This window comes from Mya arenaria, chromosome 14 (assembly GCF_026914265.1).
Source record: "Mya arenaria isolate MELC-2E11 chromosome 14, ASM2691426v1".
NCBI classification, from domain to species: Eukaryota; Metazoa; Mollusca; class Bivalvia; order Myida; family Myidae; genus Mya; species Mya arenaria.
Genome location: NC_069135.1, coordinates 26,244,866 through 26,263,851, shown reverse-complemented (window position 1 = coordinate 26,263,851; position 18,986 = coordinate 26,244,866). Strand labels below are relative to the sequence as shown.

General features: G+C 31.9%; 1 protein-coding gene across 1 annotated transcript; it reads left to right on the top strand.

Annotated features, from left to right (window-relative positions):
• The first annotated feature begins 45 nt into the window (after positions 1-45).
• Positions 46-14,363, top strand: LOC128216642 (dynein regulatory complex protein 11-like). Its single transcript, XM_052923261.1, has 18 exons — positions 46-192; positions 770-860; positions 1,384-1,620; positions 1,974-2,093; positions 2,453-2,641; positions 3,197-3,268; positions 3,628-3,836; positions 4,729-4,837; positions 5,957-6,073; positions 7,130-7,205; positions 7,413-7,561; positions 8,419-8,540; positions 9,131-9,321; positions 9,918-10,117; positions 10,572-10,655; positions 11,220-11,397; positions 13,076-13,314; positions 13,627-14,363. The coding sequence occupies exons 1-18, from the start codon at positions 182-184 to the stop codon at positions 13,771-13,773; spliced, it is 2,541 nt and encodes an 846-aa protein (XP_052779221.1). The 5' UTR covers positions 46-181; the 3' UTR covers positions 13,774-14,363.
• Positions 14,364-18,986: the final 4,623 nt, after the last annotated feature.

The following is an 18,986-nucleotide window of genomic DNA, read 5'->3' as shown; positions in this document are numbered from 1 at the left end:
GGTGATTTGTCGTCTCGTATGTTCTCGCGAATATCTCGTATAATATCGAAATTCCCATAGCAACGAGTACAGATTACAATATGGCGTCCAAATAGGACGACCATAACAAACAAAACTATTTTTGGTCAATATCGTATACAATTAGTTATATTTCTTATGAAGAAGTAGTACAACCATCAAAATGTCACACAGGTTTGTAAATGTGCTTTTTGTTGGCATGACATTAGCTTATTTGTGCCTTTTTCTCGATGTTGTTTACTTTTATGTATTTTTGGATTCGAGTTTTCATTTATGAACGTTTTTTTCCATTTCAGTGCTCACGTAATTTGCCATGATTATTTCTTATAAACACAATAAGCTGTGTTGCGAACAAAAACATCAATGATTTGGAATGTCATTTTGGTGCATAGCTATATATATTTATTAGGAAATTTTCAATTTTATTCCTGTTTTGACTTAAGTGGTTTTAAGAAATCATGTGGTCATTAAGTGCACTTCGTTTTTCTCAAGTTTAATTAGTCCACCTAAATGGCCGTCAACCAGTCTTTTGACGATTTTTAGACTATGGCAGACTGGTGACGTTACAGGGATACACATGAAATGTCAAAATAATAAAAAAGTATCCCTGATCGCTCATTATTGTAGCTAAAGTTTAATGTGAAGACATGACAAATAAACATACAATCGACTGCAAACCACTGAAAAAGTATCAGTTTTCTAAAAGAAATAAGGACAGTCTTTTGATCTTATTCAAATTTCTTTGTTACAGCACTTATAACAAGCAATGGACAGAAGCACAGTCGGCTCTTATGGACCTGCTGGTCCAGGAAATGCCTGCCGAACCCCAGAAGCCAGAACGGGTTTGTACAAGCCTTTTTTCATTTTATGATTACATATATTTTACTGGCCTGCTAATGTTACGAATACATGTAGTTTTAATAAGTAAATGTTAATTTCATGGATATTCTATAAACTTACAGGAAGTGACTAGAAATATTGACATATCAAGTTTTTGGTCGAAAATCCTTTAAGTTTGTACAACTATTAAGACCTTCAATATTCAATGCTTGTCCTCACTCATTTCAGATTGTAGAAACTTCTAAGCTCTAAACATTTCTTCTATTTAATCAGTCATCATAAATTCATAATAAGACTATTGGATGAACAAGCTCAAAATAGGTTCAACATTTTGAACAAACCGTGCTATATAAAATCACATTATAAGCAAGCCAGGAATGCATTTTACTTGTGAGTGGAATTCTGGGCTTGTGCTATTATTCAAGCACTGTAGGATAAATCTGCCCCAAAGCTTTTCAAAGTATGATTTATAATGAATCCTCAAATAGATTATTACATGTTTGATATATTTTATTGATATTTCAGGATCGTCTTGCAGCGTTCCAGTTGCTGGCAACTATGTACATCAAGTACATACAAATATTCCGGCGGCTTGAAATGTGCTATGATCAGATTGTCCACCCACAGAAGCGAAGGGTCCTTCGACATGTCCTAGACGGGACCATGGGTAGAATCCTTGAGTTGAAACATGAGATGGTCAACTTGGAGTTCTCAGAGTACCATTACTTTGATGATGTTCTGTCGGATTTGAAGTTAACACCCGTAAGACTTTATATGTATTGTAATATGAAAATAGAACATATTTGTTAAAGTTAAACATAACCAATTTTAATATTGCTTATGGGTACCAGAGTGTCCCATTACAATTTAAATGTTAATTTTGATCTCTGAATATGTTTCTGGTATTTATCACAATGATATTTAATTTAGTTCCTTATAATCTGAATTTAAATGTATATTGTGAATAAAAGGTGTAATAGGCAATCTAGCTTTCAGGCCTAAGCCTATAAAACAATATTAGGAAGTTTTTGTATGATGTTTTTAAAAATGTTTTTACAGTGACTAGTTTATGTAAATTGTCTGTGTAAATGTAACAATTATCTGTGCTAATTCAGAATGATGTAGAGATCCCTATTCCGAAGTACTTTATCAATGAGAGAATGGAAGCATTGAAAGAGAGGGAAAAACTTCTCGGTCAGATCCTCACCAAACTTGGTCCACAGGATAAAGATACGGTATGTAGAATGATAGACTTTAAGGTGGTCTATTTGTTGAGGTGGTCTGGTAGTCAGCCCTCACCAAAAAGATTGAGGGTTTAAGATGGTTAAGGGGCAAGTTCTTGGTCATTACCGAAGAACAACACTCAAGTATTTTTTTATCCAATGAACTATTCATAACTCAACTGTAATAGATTGGTTCCAACTAGCTAAAGCTTCTGTTAAGTGAGTAATAACATTTATTGCTAAGAGTATTTGATATATTTTATTCAGATAAAACATTTAGAAATGTCAATTTCAACTTTTTCAAACTTTCAAAATGTATATGTTAGCAATAATATATTCAATTGCCATAGTAATTTTATGTCATAACACAGAAAGAAGACGTGAAGATGTCATTCGAAGAAGCGATCCGATTGGTACAGATTCATGAGCGTGCACGACAAGGTCGGCTCCGTGCCAAATTCATGAAGGAGATCAGAAGACAGGAAGAGAGTGAGAGAGAGGCTGCACGACGAGGCGCTCCGACTCTTGACCATGACGTGGCTGCATCGAGGATCCAGAAGGTAAATTCATTGTTACATTCAAAGACACACTGTAGTAGTAATAATGTTATTACAGTATGCTGGTGTTATTAAGGCCAAAATGAAAAATAGCTGTGGTTCTGGTAACCCAAATAACACTAATTTTTACCAGCCGACTCAATACAGAGTTGTTTTATTTGCAAAGAAAACAATTAACGATAATAAAAAATCGTTAGCTACAGACCTTATTATTTTCAGCAGTTTTACTTGAAACACACCTTGTTTTCAAATTGAAATGCCTTGTTTCACTTGTTTATTGTATTTGAAACACCATTACATTTTCAATCATACATCACTTGATTAATTTAAGTTAGATTTGTTTTAGAGTTATTAAAATTATTGACCTATTACTTGCTTAGTTTAAATAGTATAAGAAATAGTTTTTTAATATATATAGATTGAAAAGAAAATGCTAGTTTCTAACTGGATTTTCTAGCAGGATTGTTTGTTTTTCTCTTTTGATTAACATTGAAACTTCAAGGTGATTGTTTAAGTGTGATATTCTGTTCTATATAATGTTTTGTTATTTCTCAACAGGTCTGGAAGGGATTTTACCAGCGTAGGAAGACGAGGAAAGAAAGAGAGGAGGAGATGATCTTTATTGGAATGGTTGGTTATTAAATAATCCTTATTTGAAACTTCAAACGACTGCAATTTTTGTCATGTTTTAAACAATTACTCAGTGATTAAGAAAAAAGATTGTATGGTTTTGTCGTTTTTCTGACTGTGCATTATAATACAGCCCAAGAATGCTTGCATGTGCCATTGAATCATTACACTTTAAATTAAATCACAATTAGAGCTTTGTCTCAAACCACCCCAAACTACAATACTATTATAATATACTTAGTTACATGCCCAGGTGTATAGCATTTTGTATGAGCCTGCTAAGCATCTTTAAAAAAGGCTTAGAGGCTTTACTTTAACACAGTGCTTTAATCAAGTAATTTTTTCTCTGAAAAAAATAGGCTCCGCCCAGTATGCCTTCAAGTGTAAAGAACACCCCTCAGGCGTTGGCCAATAAGACCGAGCAACAGCGCCGTCTTACACAGAAAATGCATGAGAACGAGTACCAGCAAGCCTTGGTTACGATGAAGGACAAGATTCGGGAGACGGAGGGACCGGACGTGAAGGAAACCATGATGGACCAAATCAGACAGTGGTTTATTGAATGCAGGTACAGAACTGAAAAGGATTTGAGGGGTTTAGAGTGGGCTGGTGTCTGTGCTATCTCTTCCCAGTGGTCGATCCCCACCAGAGAAACATTTCTAAAGGACACAGTATTTGTTTCTGCCTAGGAATTGACAAGAGAATGATTTATATTATCTCCCAGCTGTCATCTCAATATAGTTGAAATAAATTATTTAAAATAATCAATAATAGGATTGATAGAGAATTTAGGGACAATTTAACCTCTAAAGAGAGGAAAAAGTTGACCTTAGTTAAGATTTCTCAATAATCCACATTTACAGATATGATTACAGATATGATAACTAAACTTAAGGTTTTGGATGATGACTTGGTAAGTGATCCATCATTAGGATGCAAAGATGTAATGGCATTTTAGATATTAACATAAAGTATTTTTATGTTAAGTTTATATTGCTTAAGCATTATATTGATTTTACACGGTCCTGATCATGGATAATTTTTAATAACACTATAATGCCGCTGATATACTAAAGGGAGGTAATAAAAGTTTACTGCAATTATAAAGCATTTTTTTTATTAATTTGTTTCTCATATAACATTATACCTATATCTAAAAAAGGTTTCAGTGAAAACTTTAAAAATATTCAAACTTAAAAAATTTTGACTTAAAAATGAAACTTTACTAGTAGCATTTTTGTATTAATGATGAATGGCTTACCTCAGAGATATTTAGCTCATCTTTTTTTTGTTTGTTTTTTTTATTCATAAAAAATGTTCAGTTACTGTCATAGCCCAGGGCCAATATTTACCAGCGTCTTAAGTTTGAGACTCAGAAAAGCAAAATATTAATTTTGTTGTTGAAATGCTAATACCTGTACATGTATAGGCAAAAAGGTGCAAAAATCAAACTATTTCAGGGACGCAACAGGAAAGTTTCCAGAATACCCTGATGAAGATGACGGAGGATCTGCGGCTATCTTCAAACAAAAAGATCCTGCTGAGGTTGAGGCTGAACTTGCTGGAAAGGTAATTATTAATGTTCACAACAATTTAACTAACAGTTTAGGTTACATGATTAATATCTTGGAAATTATATTAATATTAGTTTTCAGATTGACTGGTCAATAAAACTGGTTTAGAATGGAACTTGCAATTTAAAATTTTCTTTGTTTCTGTTGGTAATATGTTCTGACATTAGTTCATAATAGTTAACTTAATTTTGAACATTTACAATTATCAAGTATCATCATTATTATTTACTTTGATCATTTGATAATGTAACTCAAATCTTAACATGTCAGTGTTGCTGTGCTCCTGTCAACATAGGTTTTTATAATAGTAAAATATTATCATCAATGTAACTTGAAAAACATTGCAAACAAGCAGCACTACTATCGGTTTGGAAAGAAATCGGTTGGTTCCTCTTATTCCGATTCATCTAGAAGTTATTACTCAGATTGGGACGACAGCGAGGTAGACTGGTGTAGTCATTTTGGTTACAAAAATGTGAACACAGTCCAGTGAATTTGAACACGGTCTTGATATTTTTGGACACTTTAGATTTTGTTATGAGATATGATAATTGTCGTGTCAATGAATGTGTATGTTGATTTAAGAATGATTTGTGTTGTAGCTAAAAAGTTGTTTTTTTATTGCACACAAAGCATTGTTTACAAAAGGCTAAATGAAAGTTATCTGTTGAAATGACATTGATAAAAAGCCTAAATTAATAGAAACAATCAGAATGATATCATTCTTTCGTACTGATGTGTATGTATGAAAATATAATATATTTGCACTGTTAATAAAGTGTAGTATAGTAATTGTTATGTATGTCATTAATGATCGCATACAATTTCTTTCATTGAAAGTTTGAATATAAAGGTGGAATTCTTTTGTCAGAAAGTAACTATTACTGTTAATTGCTGAATATATTGGTGTTTTTTTGTGAATTAAAAAGAACACAGTAGATGAATAATTAGTAAAATGCTTATTGGTTACTGATATACAACAGATAATTAGCTGTTGCTTAAATAACATATTTTTGATTGTTTTTGCTGTTGGATTATGTTTTTACCAGATAATCTTTTTCTTCATTTTACCATAGATCGTACACACATGTATTTGTATCATACAATGTTTTAGGAGGATGGCAAGAAAGGGAAGAAAGAAAAGAAAGGCAAGAAAAAGAAGGACAAGAAGGAAAAAGGAAAGAAGGGAAAAAAAGGAAAGAAAGGGAAAGGAAAGGGTGGTGATGATGAGGTGAGTAGATTATATGATTATGGCAATATCAGGTATTTTCAAAAAATGGATAAAAAGTCATTTCAATCGAGGTCAAGGTCAGGTTTCTACAACAGAATGTTGTGACCATAAAGTTTAAGGTAATATTTTTAAATATGAAAATATGAAAAAAAGATCATCACACTGTGCTGACTAGCCATAGCCTGCATTTTTTAAGTGTTTCTGTATATGTTTAATGATGCTCTTCTAAAATTTGAAAAAGAAGTTATATTTTTCAACTTGATCTACCATTTAAGTTACTAAATTGCTGTGTGTGTTTTTTTTTTTAAACAATCTGGCTTATCAATAGAAGTCAAGTTATTTCTGTTCTATATATATATAGTACTACTTATTTGTTGTATTTTCAACATCAGGATCAATCAGTAAGTTCAAACAATATAACTCTGTTGTAATATGGTCTGTATGAATATTACGTTTACGAACACTTATAATTTTGTAAAATGTCGTCAATATGTTCAACTATTGTGACTTGACACATGATTGAGGAAAAGAGTGGTTTTCATTGGTATGGAATGCTTTTATTTCATGCTTTTTGGTGTGTTTTTTGAAATGGCAATAGGATTCCGTTTTATTTTGAAGAGCCATTAATTATGGAAGATAATTTTTGTTTCAGTGCGATATTAATAATATTTCATCGAATGAGCACCTAAAGTGATCCCTAAACTAGTGGGTTAGCATAGCTTAGCTGTATTGTAGTACATGAGTGAAACTGTGAACTTTTGGTGTTCACAAAATGAAATAAAATTTATATCCCTATGAAACAAACACTTTCTATTTTTTATGCTCAAAACTCATTCAAAATGACACTGATTTATATCTTATTGCTATTTAAAGTGCACTCAAATCTTAATGACGTTTGAACCCATGCTGGAAATTATGTTATTGACATTTAGTCCAAGCTACGTGCATGCTGAAGTTTGATGTGGACAGTAAAAAAAGTGAAATATCATTAATGTCTCACTGATAAATTTCTATAAACCAATGGTATGCATAAAATAAAATGTTTTAATATTACAGGAGGAAGAAGAGGGCTGGAAGATGGCCCCTTCTAGCTTCGTACCAGCTGTCAACGATGGGACGGACACCTTCAAAGGTAGGAGTCATTTTCTCAGTGCTGTTTGTCCAGTAAACAGCTTGAGGTGTGAAAGTGAAAAGCTTCAATCTGCTTCTTTAATTAATGTATACATGTAACTTAAACTTTTTTGTTTCAGTGATATATATAAATGATGTCAATTCTGTGATACCAGTATTCACCTTTTTTTGTCACAATATAAAACTTGGTCCTATTTAATTTCCCCAGGTGTCTGGCAGACAAGAAACGAAGCTGATAATTTCCCGCAGAAGCATGATGTGGAACTGATTAAGGAAGAGAAACGAAAGGAGGTAGAAGAGGAAATTCGTGTACAAGTGGATGAACTCATGAGGACTGAGCTGAAAAATCTTAAAGCTGTGAGTTACTGTGCTGATAGCATTTTGTGGAAGCATGTTACTTTTTTTACAATTAAAGATGAACTCATCATTGCATACGGAAATTAAGGGGATATATTGATGCCACCAAATGAAAAACCAGTACATGCATTTTTGCCGAATTTTTTTTTTTAACTTTCTTAAATATGCTAATGTTTATGCTTCTTTTGAGAAAACACCCATTATGATAGCCAATCAGAAAACATTAACTAAGATAATCACCATGTGATAAAAGGCTGTAAATGCATTGGTTGAATGAAATCCCTGTATTTGCAGGTCAATAGCGCAAAACAGTTTCAATTCTGTATAAAACTGGTAGAATTACATCTTAACAAAATTGTCAGTTTTGCACTTACCCTCAACATTGTGCTAAAATTTGCAGTATCAGGATTTTCACTTTTTTATTTTTGTCTTTGCTGAAAAGAACCACTTTGGGATTTACTGGTTTTCTTTCGGTGCCATTGATTTGTCAAAGGTGAATGTATCCACCTCTAACCCACCAAGTCATGGGTTTGAGCCCCTCCATGCACCTGTTGTGGCATACCAAAAGCCAACTGATGAAACTGAATAAGTTAATACAGGTTATATTTATAAGATAAATTAATAAATATAGAAACTTGATTGGTCAACAGTAATTGTTGGTAAACATTGAACATATTAAATTACTTAAACCAAACCAAAGAATTAACCAGTTTTAAAGGATTAGCAGCAGCTTTTTACCTCAGAAAACAGACAAGAGAGTTACCCAATGTTCAGCTCTTTTTGTGTCAGGGAAACCCTTGGCATAAATCAATTGGTTTATGCAAACAAGCTAACTAACTATTGCTTTGCCATTTCAGGCTGTTGACCGTGACAAGGGAGGTAAGAAGAAGAAGAAGTCGGGCAAAAAGAAGAAGAAGAAGAAGAAGAGTGGAAAGAAGGGCAAGAAGAAGAAGAAGGAGAAGGATTTAACCCCGGACCGGTATGTGCGCTTGAGATGAAATGTTATCTTTTATAATTAATTGTTTCATAAACATTGCCCTTTCACCCAAATTAGTATTTGGGTTAGTTAGTTAGACGTATGTTTGGCGTAAATTAAAATGTTTTACTTAAATCTTTTTAATGGTCTGTTTTTCGAAAAGAAAATTTATGGTATTGCTTTTGCCATGGTGTCCTCACTAGTGTCAGTGTTGTGCACATATTTGTTGTGAGAGAAAATATGCATGACTGTGTATATCAATGACATTTATATTTATTGAGTTAATGCCCTTGTTTGATTGAAAAACTATTGTCAGACAAACATTGATGTTTGTTTGGCAGCCCTCTTGTTGACTTTTCACTTTTGCGTTTTCAGAAATCTGTACTTTGTCAAGCAGTGTTGTCATCACACAGCTTTTGCAACTTATAACATTTGAAAAACTTGGTGTAGGGTCTTCAAACTTGGTATGCACATGGTCATTGTCCACCTATGACCTCTATTGATTTTGGGGTAGTAGGTCAAATAATTTGCACAACTGATTTGTAGAATTCTAATCATTGTGTTAATATTTCCTTCACATCTTTTATGAACAGGACTATTGAATCTCTCTATGAGGAGCTAGTGATGCAGGGAATCATTGTTCGGAGCCCTCTGCTAAAGCTGGCTGATTTTGAGGGCGAGTACAGCTACCTTGGAACCACTCTGCGACAGGCGAACATTGAACCAATGCCTTCACTGAGTGATGTCCGTAGGCTGGTGACGGAGTTTGGAATCCTTCCACTGGGTAAGACAATCAATAGATAATGTAATAAGACTAAGGTAAAAATACCTCACCAAAGATGATACTGTACAGGGATATTAATAATGATACTGTAATTTTTTTTTTCTTTCTGGAAACACATTTGCCTCTACACTATAATACATGGAGCTAAATTAAACAGTTAAGGCTCTAAACATACATCATGGAAACTGGCTCTTAGTGTGTCTGTTTTCTAAAAAAAAGTTGAGGTCAAAGCCTTTGTGTCACTGTTGTTGCCTGTGACAATCACACATGACTCTAGCTTTAATAATTGTGAAGTTATGCCCTTTGTTTGACAAAAAACACAAACAGATGAGCGTTGGCGTTTAATCTGAAGCAATGCAGTGCGTTAACTGTTTAGGGGATCATCCTCATAAAAATGTGTATTTTGATTATATTAAATCTGGTGGAATTATCATCGATAATGTGTTAAATGGTGTTCAGATTCTTAAAAAAATTATAAAAAGAAAGTTCTGTTTGCTACTTGTAATAACAATTTTACTAACATTACAAAAGTATTGGATGTATTGCATGTGATGTATATCTGAAAGCACAATGCAAAGTATTATTCTATCTTACAGGGTCTCCTGCAGTCCATGAGCAAGCTCCACTGACCAAGTCCATTCTTCTAGCTGGTCCACGTGGCTCAGGGAAAAAGATGCTTGTGCATGCCATTTGCAACGAGACTGGGGCTAATCTATTTGACCTTTCACCAGCAAATCTTGTCGGGAAATACCCGGGGAAGGATGGCCTAAAAATGTTAATGCATCTTATATTTAAGGTACTATAATCTTGTTCTAAGGTTTCTATGTAATAGTTAGATGACATGAATTAAACTCTTATTGATTAAGAATGGATGGAGTGAGCGTAGCGAACGAGCACTTTTTAATCATTTAAATTTTAATCCAAGTCATCTAACTGAAAACAAATTAATTGGCTGACATGGAATTGTGTATCTGATGAGTATCGGTGGGCAGACTTTTAAACACCCGCGAAAGTTGAAATTCTTAATGATTAAGCTTAGTTCTTAGTTATTATCTTTCTGCAATTTCATCGGCTGTAAATCTAGGTTTTATTCCAAGAATTTCTTCTGATGGATCAACTTTTCGAATGATAATATTGAATGTCATAAAATGAAAGCAAATCGTTGATAAATACTTTTCAATCAGTTGTTTTTGTTCAAACATGTATAATAGTTTTCTTAATCTCAAAATATTATTTTATTTTGTTTTTAGGTTGGCAGAGCCCTTCAGCCTACTGTATTTTATGTTGGCGACTGCGAGAAAATGTTTAAGAAAAAGATCCCCAAAACAGACCCAGTAAGTAATTATAATTTTCTTATCTTAACATAATCTTATTCTTAAAAGTCCAACCCCTCAAACATTCTTAAAAGTCCAACCCCTCAAACATGTTCATGATTTTAACAACAATCTATAGGTCAGATTAAATTTCAACATTTATGGATATAATGACTTAAGGTTAGGTTTAAAATTCTAATCCTTTTTGTGGGTATAGTTATTCATTCTTTAGATGTAAATTATACATTTTTGCTATCTTTTAAAATCAGGAGGTAACCATTTTGTTGTTTTATTTTGTGGTGTAAAAATGGGTTTATCTTACTGGCACTCATTGAATATTAAATGTTGTTATTTACATGTAATAAAATTTAAAATTTAAAAAGAACATTGTACTTTATTTATAAAAAGATTATTTCTAAACAGTATTTTGCTCTCCTTTTTAAAAGTTGGAAGATTTTCTAATTAAGGTATAATTAACAAGTTCAACACTTCTCACATCATCGTAAGTATAATATTGTTTGTTAAAGTCACAGTTGCTACCAGTCATTGTTTTAAAGACATTTAAACATGTTTCTTGAATTTCAGACTGATCCAAAACGTCTTAAGAAAGAATTGCCTAAAGCCCTGAAAACAATAAAATCGGATGATCGCCTACTGCTAATCGGAACATCGAGATGCCCGTTTGACGGTGAAATGAAGCCACTTGTTGGATGTTACCAGAGACTAATTCTTATTCCAAGGCCAGATTATGCTTCCAGGCATTGTAAGTAATAAAGAGTAACCTCCCCTTGTTTCCTATTTTCCATTGTTTTTCTTGTGAAGTGGAAGCGTTCTATTTTAGGATAAAAGGTTTTCATATATAGTCTCATTAAACATCGATTTGATTGTTGGGAGTAGTTTCATCAAGAACTCTAGAAGCGATTTTGTTCCTAGGTGGTATTGTCAATGATACAGTTCTATTGTTGTTGATCTCTGGCATTGTAAGTAATAAAGAGTAACCTTCCCTTGTTTCCATTGTTTTTCTTGTGAAGTGGAAGCGTTCTATTTTAGGATAAAAGGTTTTCATATATAGTCTGATAAAACATCGATTTGATTGTTGGGGGTAGTTTCATCAAGAACTCTAGAAGCGATTTTGTTCCTAGGTGGTATTGTCAATGATACAGTTCTATTGTTGTTGATCTCTGGCATTGTAAGTAATAAAGAGTAACCTTCCCTTGTTTCCATTGTTTTTCTTGTGAAGTGGAAGCGTTCTATTTTAGGATAAAAGGTTTTCATATATAGTCTGATAAAACATCGATTTGATTGTTGGGGGTAGTTTCATCAAGAACTCTAGAAGCGATTTTGTTCCTAGGTGGTATTGTCAATGGTACAGTTCTATTGTTGTTGATCTCTCCTTGGTATAAAATTGCTCCTAGGATTCCTTACGAAACGGCCCCATTATGCATAGGAATTTATTTCAAGCATCGGACAACTAAACATGATTTGTTAGACATCTTAACATGGTAACATATAAATTACATTTCATTTTCATTTGCATCTTAATTTTCGCAGTGCTTAACTAGCATACAAATAAAACAGTGATATGTGGCGTCCCATTCACTTTGCTCTCTATTTAGTCTGCACATTTTTTTCTTTTGTTTTTTGGTGATTTATTTACTCATTGGGAAATGAAAAGGCAACAGATATGTATATTTGTTTGAACAAAATGTATGTATTAAAAGAATTTGCTGGTAAAAAAAGTTAAGCCTAAATTAAAAACAAGGAAATTTTAACACCATTGTATTTATTTCATTTATTTAAATAACGACAAATTGTTCATTGTATTTTAGCATGTGATTTTTGTCCACTTATCAACTTGTAAAGTGGTATACATTAAATTTCAGGACACTCAGTCTAGTCCACTTAGTATTTCAATGGGTTTATATCATTAGTCTTTTATTCATGTGACTGATTATGATATAATGTACAATTATAAGTATCTGTAATCTGTATGCAATGTAATGATGCAATCCTGTAAGATATGCCTTTTTAGACAAATATTTATTTCAGTATGTGATTATAAACCTTAAAAAATACATGTAACTATATGTAACGTAACTTAGTTGTAAGCAAAAAATAGTCCTGCCATGGTAAAAGTGGCATTTTTTTTTTTTAAATAGTGTGCCTCATCAACCAACGATTATTGATTTTCTGTCGAAAATTCAAACTTTGCACAGTGTTAAAAGTTTTATTTCATTATCCAATTGCTTGTTTAAATTTGGTTTTTGATGATAATGTGAGTGCCTCTATTTTGGCAGACGATATCATGAGTCATATACATTCACACTTTTTGAAAATGTCCTAGGGGTGCATGATAGAACTTTCAAGCATGGCCGAACCCCACAGAATTGCCCGTCAGATGTGCAAGAATAAGTAATCATAATCATCACCTTTGCTTACAGTGCTGTGGCGTAGATTGATCATCAAAAACAATGGGATGATCACCAACAGTCTTGATGTCAGCTCGCTGGCTAAAGTGACTGACGGTTACACGCCGGGCCACATGCAGACAGCCATTGGCCAGGTCCTGACAGACAGGCGAATCCAGCAGCTTTCCAAACGCCCAATGCAGGCTGTAGAGTTTATCGCCCCATTGGCCAGAATTGACCCAATTTACAAAGAAGAGGAGGAGGCATTTAAGGTAATGTACATCTGTCTGATTGTCTTATTATCTCCAATTTGTGAAATTTTCTAAGTTCTGTAGTGAAAATGCTCTCTTAACTGTGTATAAATATGAACATTTTCTTGTAAAGTACCCGATATGTTTTTGTTAGAAGTGTACCCATATGTAGGTATATAAAAATCAGCAAAACAAATATCATTTCAAATTGACAATTATTCAGCTATAAATTTTTCATTATATGCCTACGATACTATAGTTGTGGATAAAAGACAAGATAGTACCTTCAACCATTGCAAATGAACCCAACAATATTCGTGTCTTTCTTTGCAGGGCTGGTATGCCAAAACTCCTCTTGGCAAAAAGCGTGCCAAGGCCGCTCAAGGTGATGATGAAGAAGGTGGGGGTGGTAAAGGCGGCAAGGGGAAAAAGGGCAAAAAGGGAAAGAAAGGAAAGAAGGGAAAGAAAAAGAAGAAATAAACATTATACGTTTGTTCATTGTACTTAAGCAAAACTCAATAAAACAAATAAAATTAAATAAAGAAAAGACACTTAAATCTATGCAGATCATTTGTGTTTGTATTTTAATAGGAAAAAAACTGCTGATGACACTAGTATTGTAGAAATATGCAAATGAAACATTATCCACATCCTGTTAGGGTGAAGTTCCATCAAAATATTCCTATTTGCAGTATTTTGTTGTTTATGCCATGAATATTCAAAATAATGCTGTTTATGTGAGTTTTAGAGACTGAAAGTTAAAAATATAATTATGTGTGTGCATTTACATGCTGTACAATATTCTTGAACATGTTACACTTACCTTAATTATAAGCGTTGGTAAATAAAGTAATATGCACTTTCCTATTATAAATAATTGCTAAATAATTACTTTGATTAACATACAGCTGTTTTTAAATTGGGTTTAATACAAAGTTTCTCTAAGGTTATTGTTTATTAATCTGTGATAATATATTCTACCCGTCCAAGTTTATTTATTGACAGTGTTATTGGTAAATGACAGTGTTATTGGTAAATGACAGTGATATTGGTAAATAAATGTTGAAATTTAAGAACATTGTTATGTAGTTTCTCAAGTTATTCCCACTTAAAGTGCATTCAAGATGGTTCCTGCTAAAATAGTGAATTGAATGACCAAGAAAATTACTTTCAAGATAGTTTCTTGCTAAAGAGTAAATTAAATGGCCAAGAAAGTTAATGTTTTTTTTAAAGAGTATATCGAATGACCAAGAAAATACATTGTGAAAGAATAGATTAAATGGCCAAGATTGTTGATACAAGGTTTCATTTGAGAGAAAAGTTCAAAGATGAATAAATGTCGACCAATGGTTATTATGAAGGATACAGAGTTTAATTTGAAAGAAAGGTGCAGAAAACACGGTATTTGTTCCCTATGAGACGTTCCCTATGAGACGACAGTACATCACAGTTTATCTTGTAGCAATCATTTCATATTTAGCGTGTTTAGCTATGATATACACGGTTACAATCTTGTTATCAGTAATTAAAATTTCCAAAAAAAGCATTATTCAGTTTTAGTTGTTAAAGGCATATCACTCAAAATGTATGTTTGTTAAACATGTGTATGTATTGACTTTGAATAATTGGTGTCACTTTAAATAACTTAGGACGACAAACAAGATGCTATCGTTTTGAAAGAGTATAATAAATGACCAAGAAAGTTCTTACAATATGGTTTCATTTTAAAAGAGTATATAATATGACCATAAAAGTACTAACAATATGGTTTCATTTTGAAAGAGTAAAAGATGATCATGAAAGTTCTTACAATATGGTTTCATTTTGAAAGAGTAAAAGATGATCATGAAAGTTCTTACAATAGGGTTTCATTTGGAAAGAGTATATAAGATGACCATGAAAGTACTTACAATAGGGTTTCATTTTGAAATAGAAAATAAGATGACCATGAAAGTACTTACAATATGGTTTCATTTTAAAAGAGTATATAAGATGACCATGAAAGTACTTACAATAGGGTTTCATTTTGAAATAGTAAATAAGATGACCATGAAAGTACTTACAATATGGTTTCATTTTAAAAGAGTATATAAGATGACCATGAAAGTACTTACAATATGGTTTCATTTTGAAAGAGTATATAAGACGACCATGAAAGTACTTACAATAAAGTTTAATTTCGAAAGAGTAAAAGATGACCATGAAAGTACTTACAATATGATTTCATTTTGAAAGAGTTAAAGATGACCATGAACGTTCTTACAATATGGTTTCATTTTGAAAGAGTATATAAGATGACCATGGAAGTTCTTACAATATGGTTTCGTTTTGAATGAGTATTTAAGATGACCATAAAGTTCCTACAATATGATTTCATTTTGAAAGAGTTAAAGATAACCATGAAGGTTCTTACAATATGGTTTCATTTTGAAAGAGTATATAAGATAACCACGAAAGTACTAACAATATGATTTCATTTTGAAAGAGTAAAATATGACCATGAAAGTTCTTACAATATGGTTTCATTTTGAAAGACTATGAAAGTCTTTACAATATGATTTCATTTTGAAAGAGTTAAAGATGACCATGCAAGTTCTTACAATATGGTTTCATTTTGAAAGAGTATATAAGATGACCATAAAAGTACTTATAATAGGGTTTCATTTTGAAAGAGTATATAAGACGACCATAGAAGTGCTTACAATACGGTTTCGTTTTGAAAGAGTATATAAGATGACCATAAAGTTCCTACAATAGGGTTTCATTTTAAAAGAGTATATAAGATGACCATGAAAGTACTTACAATATGGTTTCATTTTGAAAGAGTATATAAGATGACCATGAAAGTACTGACAATATGGTTTCATTTTTAAAGAGTATATTAGATGACCATGAAAGTACTTACAATAGGGTTTCATTTTGAAAGAGTAAAAGATAACCATGAAAGTTTTTACAATATGGTTTCATTTTGAAAGAGTATATAAGATGACCATGAAAGTACTTACAATATGGTTTCATTTGGAAAGAGTATATAAGATGATCATGAAAGTTCTTACAATATGGTTTCATTTTGAAAGAGTATATAAGATGCCCATGAAAGTACTTACAATATAGTTTAATTTCGAAAGAGTAAAAGATGACCATGAAAATTCTTACAATATGGTTTCATTTAGAAAGACCATGAAAGAACTTACAATATGATTTCATTTTGAAAGAGTAAAAGATGACCATGAAAGTTCTTACAATATGGTTTCATTTTGAAAGAGTATATAAGATGACCATGGAAGTTCTTACAATATGGTTTTGTTTTGAATGAGTATTTAAGATGACCATAAAGTTCCTACAAAATGATTTCATTTTGAAAGAGTTAAAGATGATCATGAAAGTACTAACAATATGATTTCATTTTGAAAGAGTAAAATATGACCATGAAAGTTCTTACAATATGGTTTCATTTTGACAGACTATGAAAGTCTTTACAATATGATTTCATTTTGAAAGAGTTAAAGATGACCATGCAAGTTCTTACAATATGGTTTCATTTTGAAAGAGTATATAAGATGACCATAAAAGTACTTATAATAGGGTTTCATTTTGAAAGAGTATATAAGACGACCATAGAAGTGCTTACAATACGGTTTCGTTTTGAAAGAGTATATAAGATGACCATAAAGTTCTTACAATAGGGTTTCATTTTAAAAGAGTATATAAGATGACCATGAAAGTACTTACAATATGGTTTCATTTTGAAAGAGTATATAAGATGACCATGAAAGTACTGACAATATGGTTTCATTTTGAAAGAGTCTATAAGATGACCATGAAAGTACTTACAATAGGGTTTCATTTTGACAGAGTAAAAGATAACCATGAAATTTTTTAAAATATGGTTTCATTTTGAAAGAGTATATAAGATGACCATGAAAGTACTTACAATATGGTTTAATTTGGAAAGAGTATATAAGATGACCATGAAAGTACTTACAATATGGTTTCATTTTGAAAGAGTATATAAGATGACCATGAAAGTACTTACAATATAGTTTAATTCGAAAGAGTAAAAGATGACCATGAACATTCTTACAATATGGTTTCACTTTGAAAGACCATGAAAGTACTTACAAAATGATTTCATTTTGAAAGAGTTAAAGATGACCATGAAAGTTCTTACAACATGGTTTCATTTTGAAAGAGTATATAAGATGACCATGGAAGTACTTACAATATGGTTTTGTTTTGAATGAGTATTTAAGATGACCATAAAGTTCCTACAATATGATTTCATTTTGAAAGAGTTAAAGATGATCATGAAGGTTCTTACAATATGGTTTCATTTTGAAAGAGTATATAAGATAACCATGAAAGTACTAACAATATGATTTCATTTTGAAAGAGTAAAATATGACCATGAAAGTTCTTACAATATGGTTTCATTTTGAAAGACTATGAAAGTCTTTACAATATGATTTCATTTTGAAAGAGTTAAAGATGATCATGCAAGTTCTTACAATATGGTTTCATTTTGAAAGAGTATATAAGATGACTATGAAAGTACTTATAATAGGGTTTCATTTTGAAAGAGTATATAAGACGACCATGGAAGTGCTTACAATACGGTTTCGTTTTGAAAGAGTATATAAGATGACCATAAAGTCCCTACAATAGAGTTTCATTTTGAAAGAGTATATAAGATGACCATGAAAGTACTGACAATATGGTTTCATTTTGAAAGCGTATTTAAGATGACTATAAAGTTCCTACAATATGATTTCATTTTGAAAGAGTTAAAGATAACCATGAAGGTTCTTACAATATGGTTTCATTTTGAAAGAGTATATAAGATAACCATGAAAGTACTTACAATATGATTTCATTTTGAAAGAGTAAAATATGACCATGAAAGTTCTTACAATATGGTTTCATTTTGAAAGACTATGAAAGTCTTTACAATATGATTTCATTTTGAAAGAGTTAAAGATGACCATGCAAGTTCTTACAATATGGTTTCATTTTGAAAGAGTATATAAGATGACCATGAAAGTACTTATATATAGGGTTTCATTTTGAAAGAGTATATAAGACGACCATAGAAGTGCTTACAATACGGTTTCGTTTTGAAAGAGTATTTAAGATGACCATAAAGTTTCTTCAATAGGGTTTCATTTTAAAAGAGAATATAAAATGACCATGAAAGTACTGACAATATGGTTTCATTTTGAAAGAGTATATAAGATGACCATGAAAGTTCTTGCAATACGGTTTCGTTTTGAAAGAGTATATAAGATGACCATAAAGTTCCTACAATAGGGTTTCATTTTGAAAGAGTATATAAGATGACCATAAAAGTACTGACAATATGGTTTCATTTTGAAGGAGTATATAAGATTACCATGAAAGTTCTTACAATAGGGTTTCATTTTGAAAGAGTATATAAGATGACCATAAAGTTCCTACAATATGGTTTCATTTTGAAAGAGTATATAAAATGACCATGAAAGTACTTACAATAGGGTTTCATTTTGAAAGAGTATATAAGATGACCATGAAAGTACTTACAATATGGTTTCATTTGGAAAGAGTATATAAGATGACCATGAAAGTACTTACAATAGGGTTTCATTTTGAAAGAGTATATAAGATGACCATGAAAGTACTGACAATATGGTTTCATTTTGAAAGAGTATATAAGATGA

What these genes read in the sequence shown, in the direction of transcription:
- LOC128216642 (XM_052923261.1), top strand. An exon ending in CTGCATCGAGGATCCAGAAG is followed by an intron (nt 2,642 to 3,196) that starts GTAAATTCATTG and finishes ATTTCTCAACAG; the next exon opens with GTCTGGAAGGGATTTTACCA. An exon ending in AGCTGAAAAATCTTAAAGCT is followed by an intron (nt 7,562 to 8,418) that starts GTGAGTTACTGT and finishes TTGCCATTTCAG; the next exon opens with GCTGTTGACCGTGACAAGGG.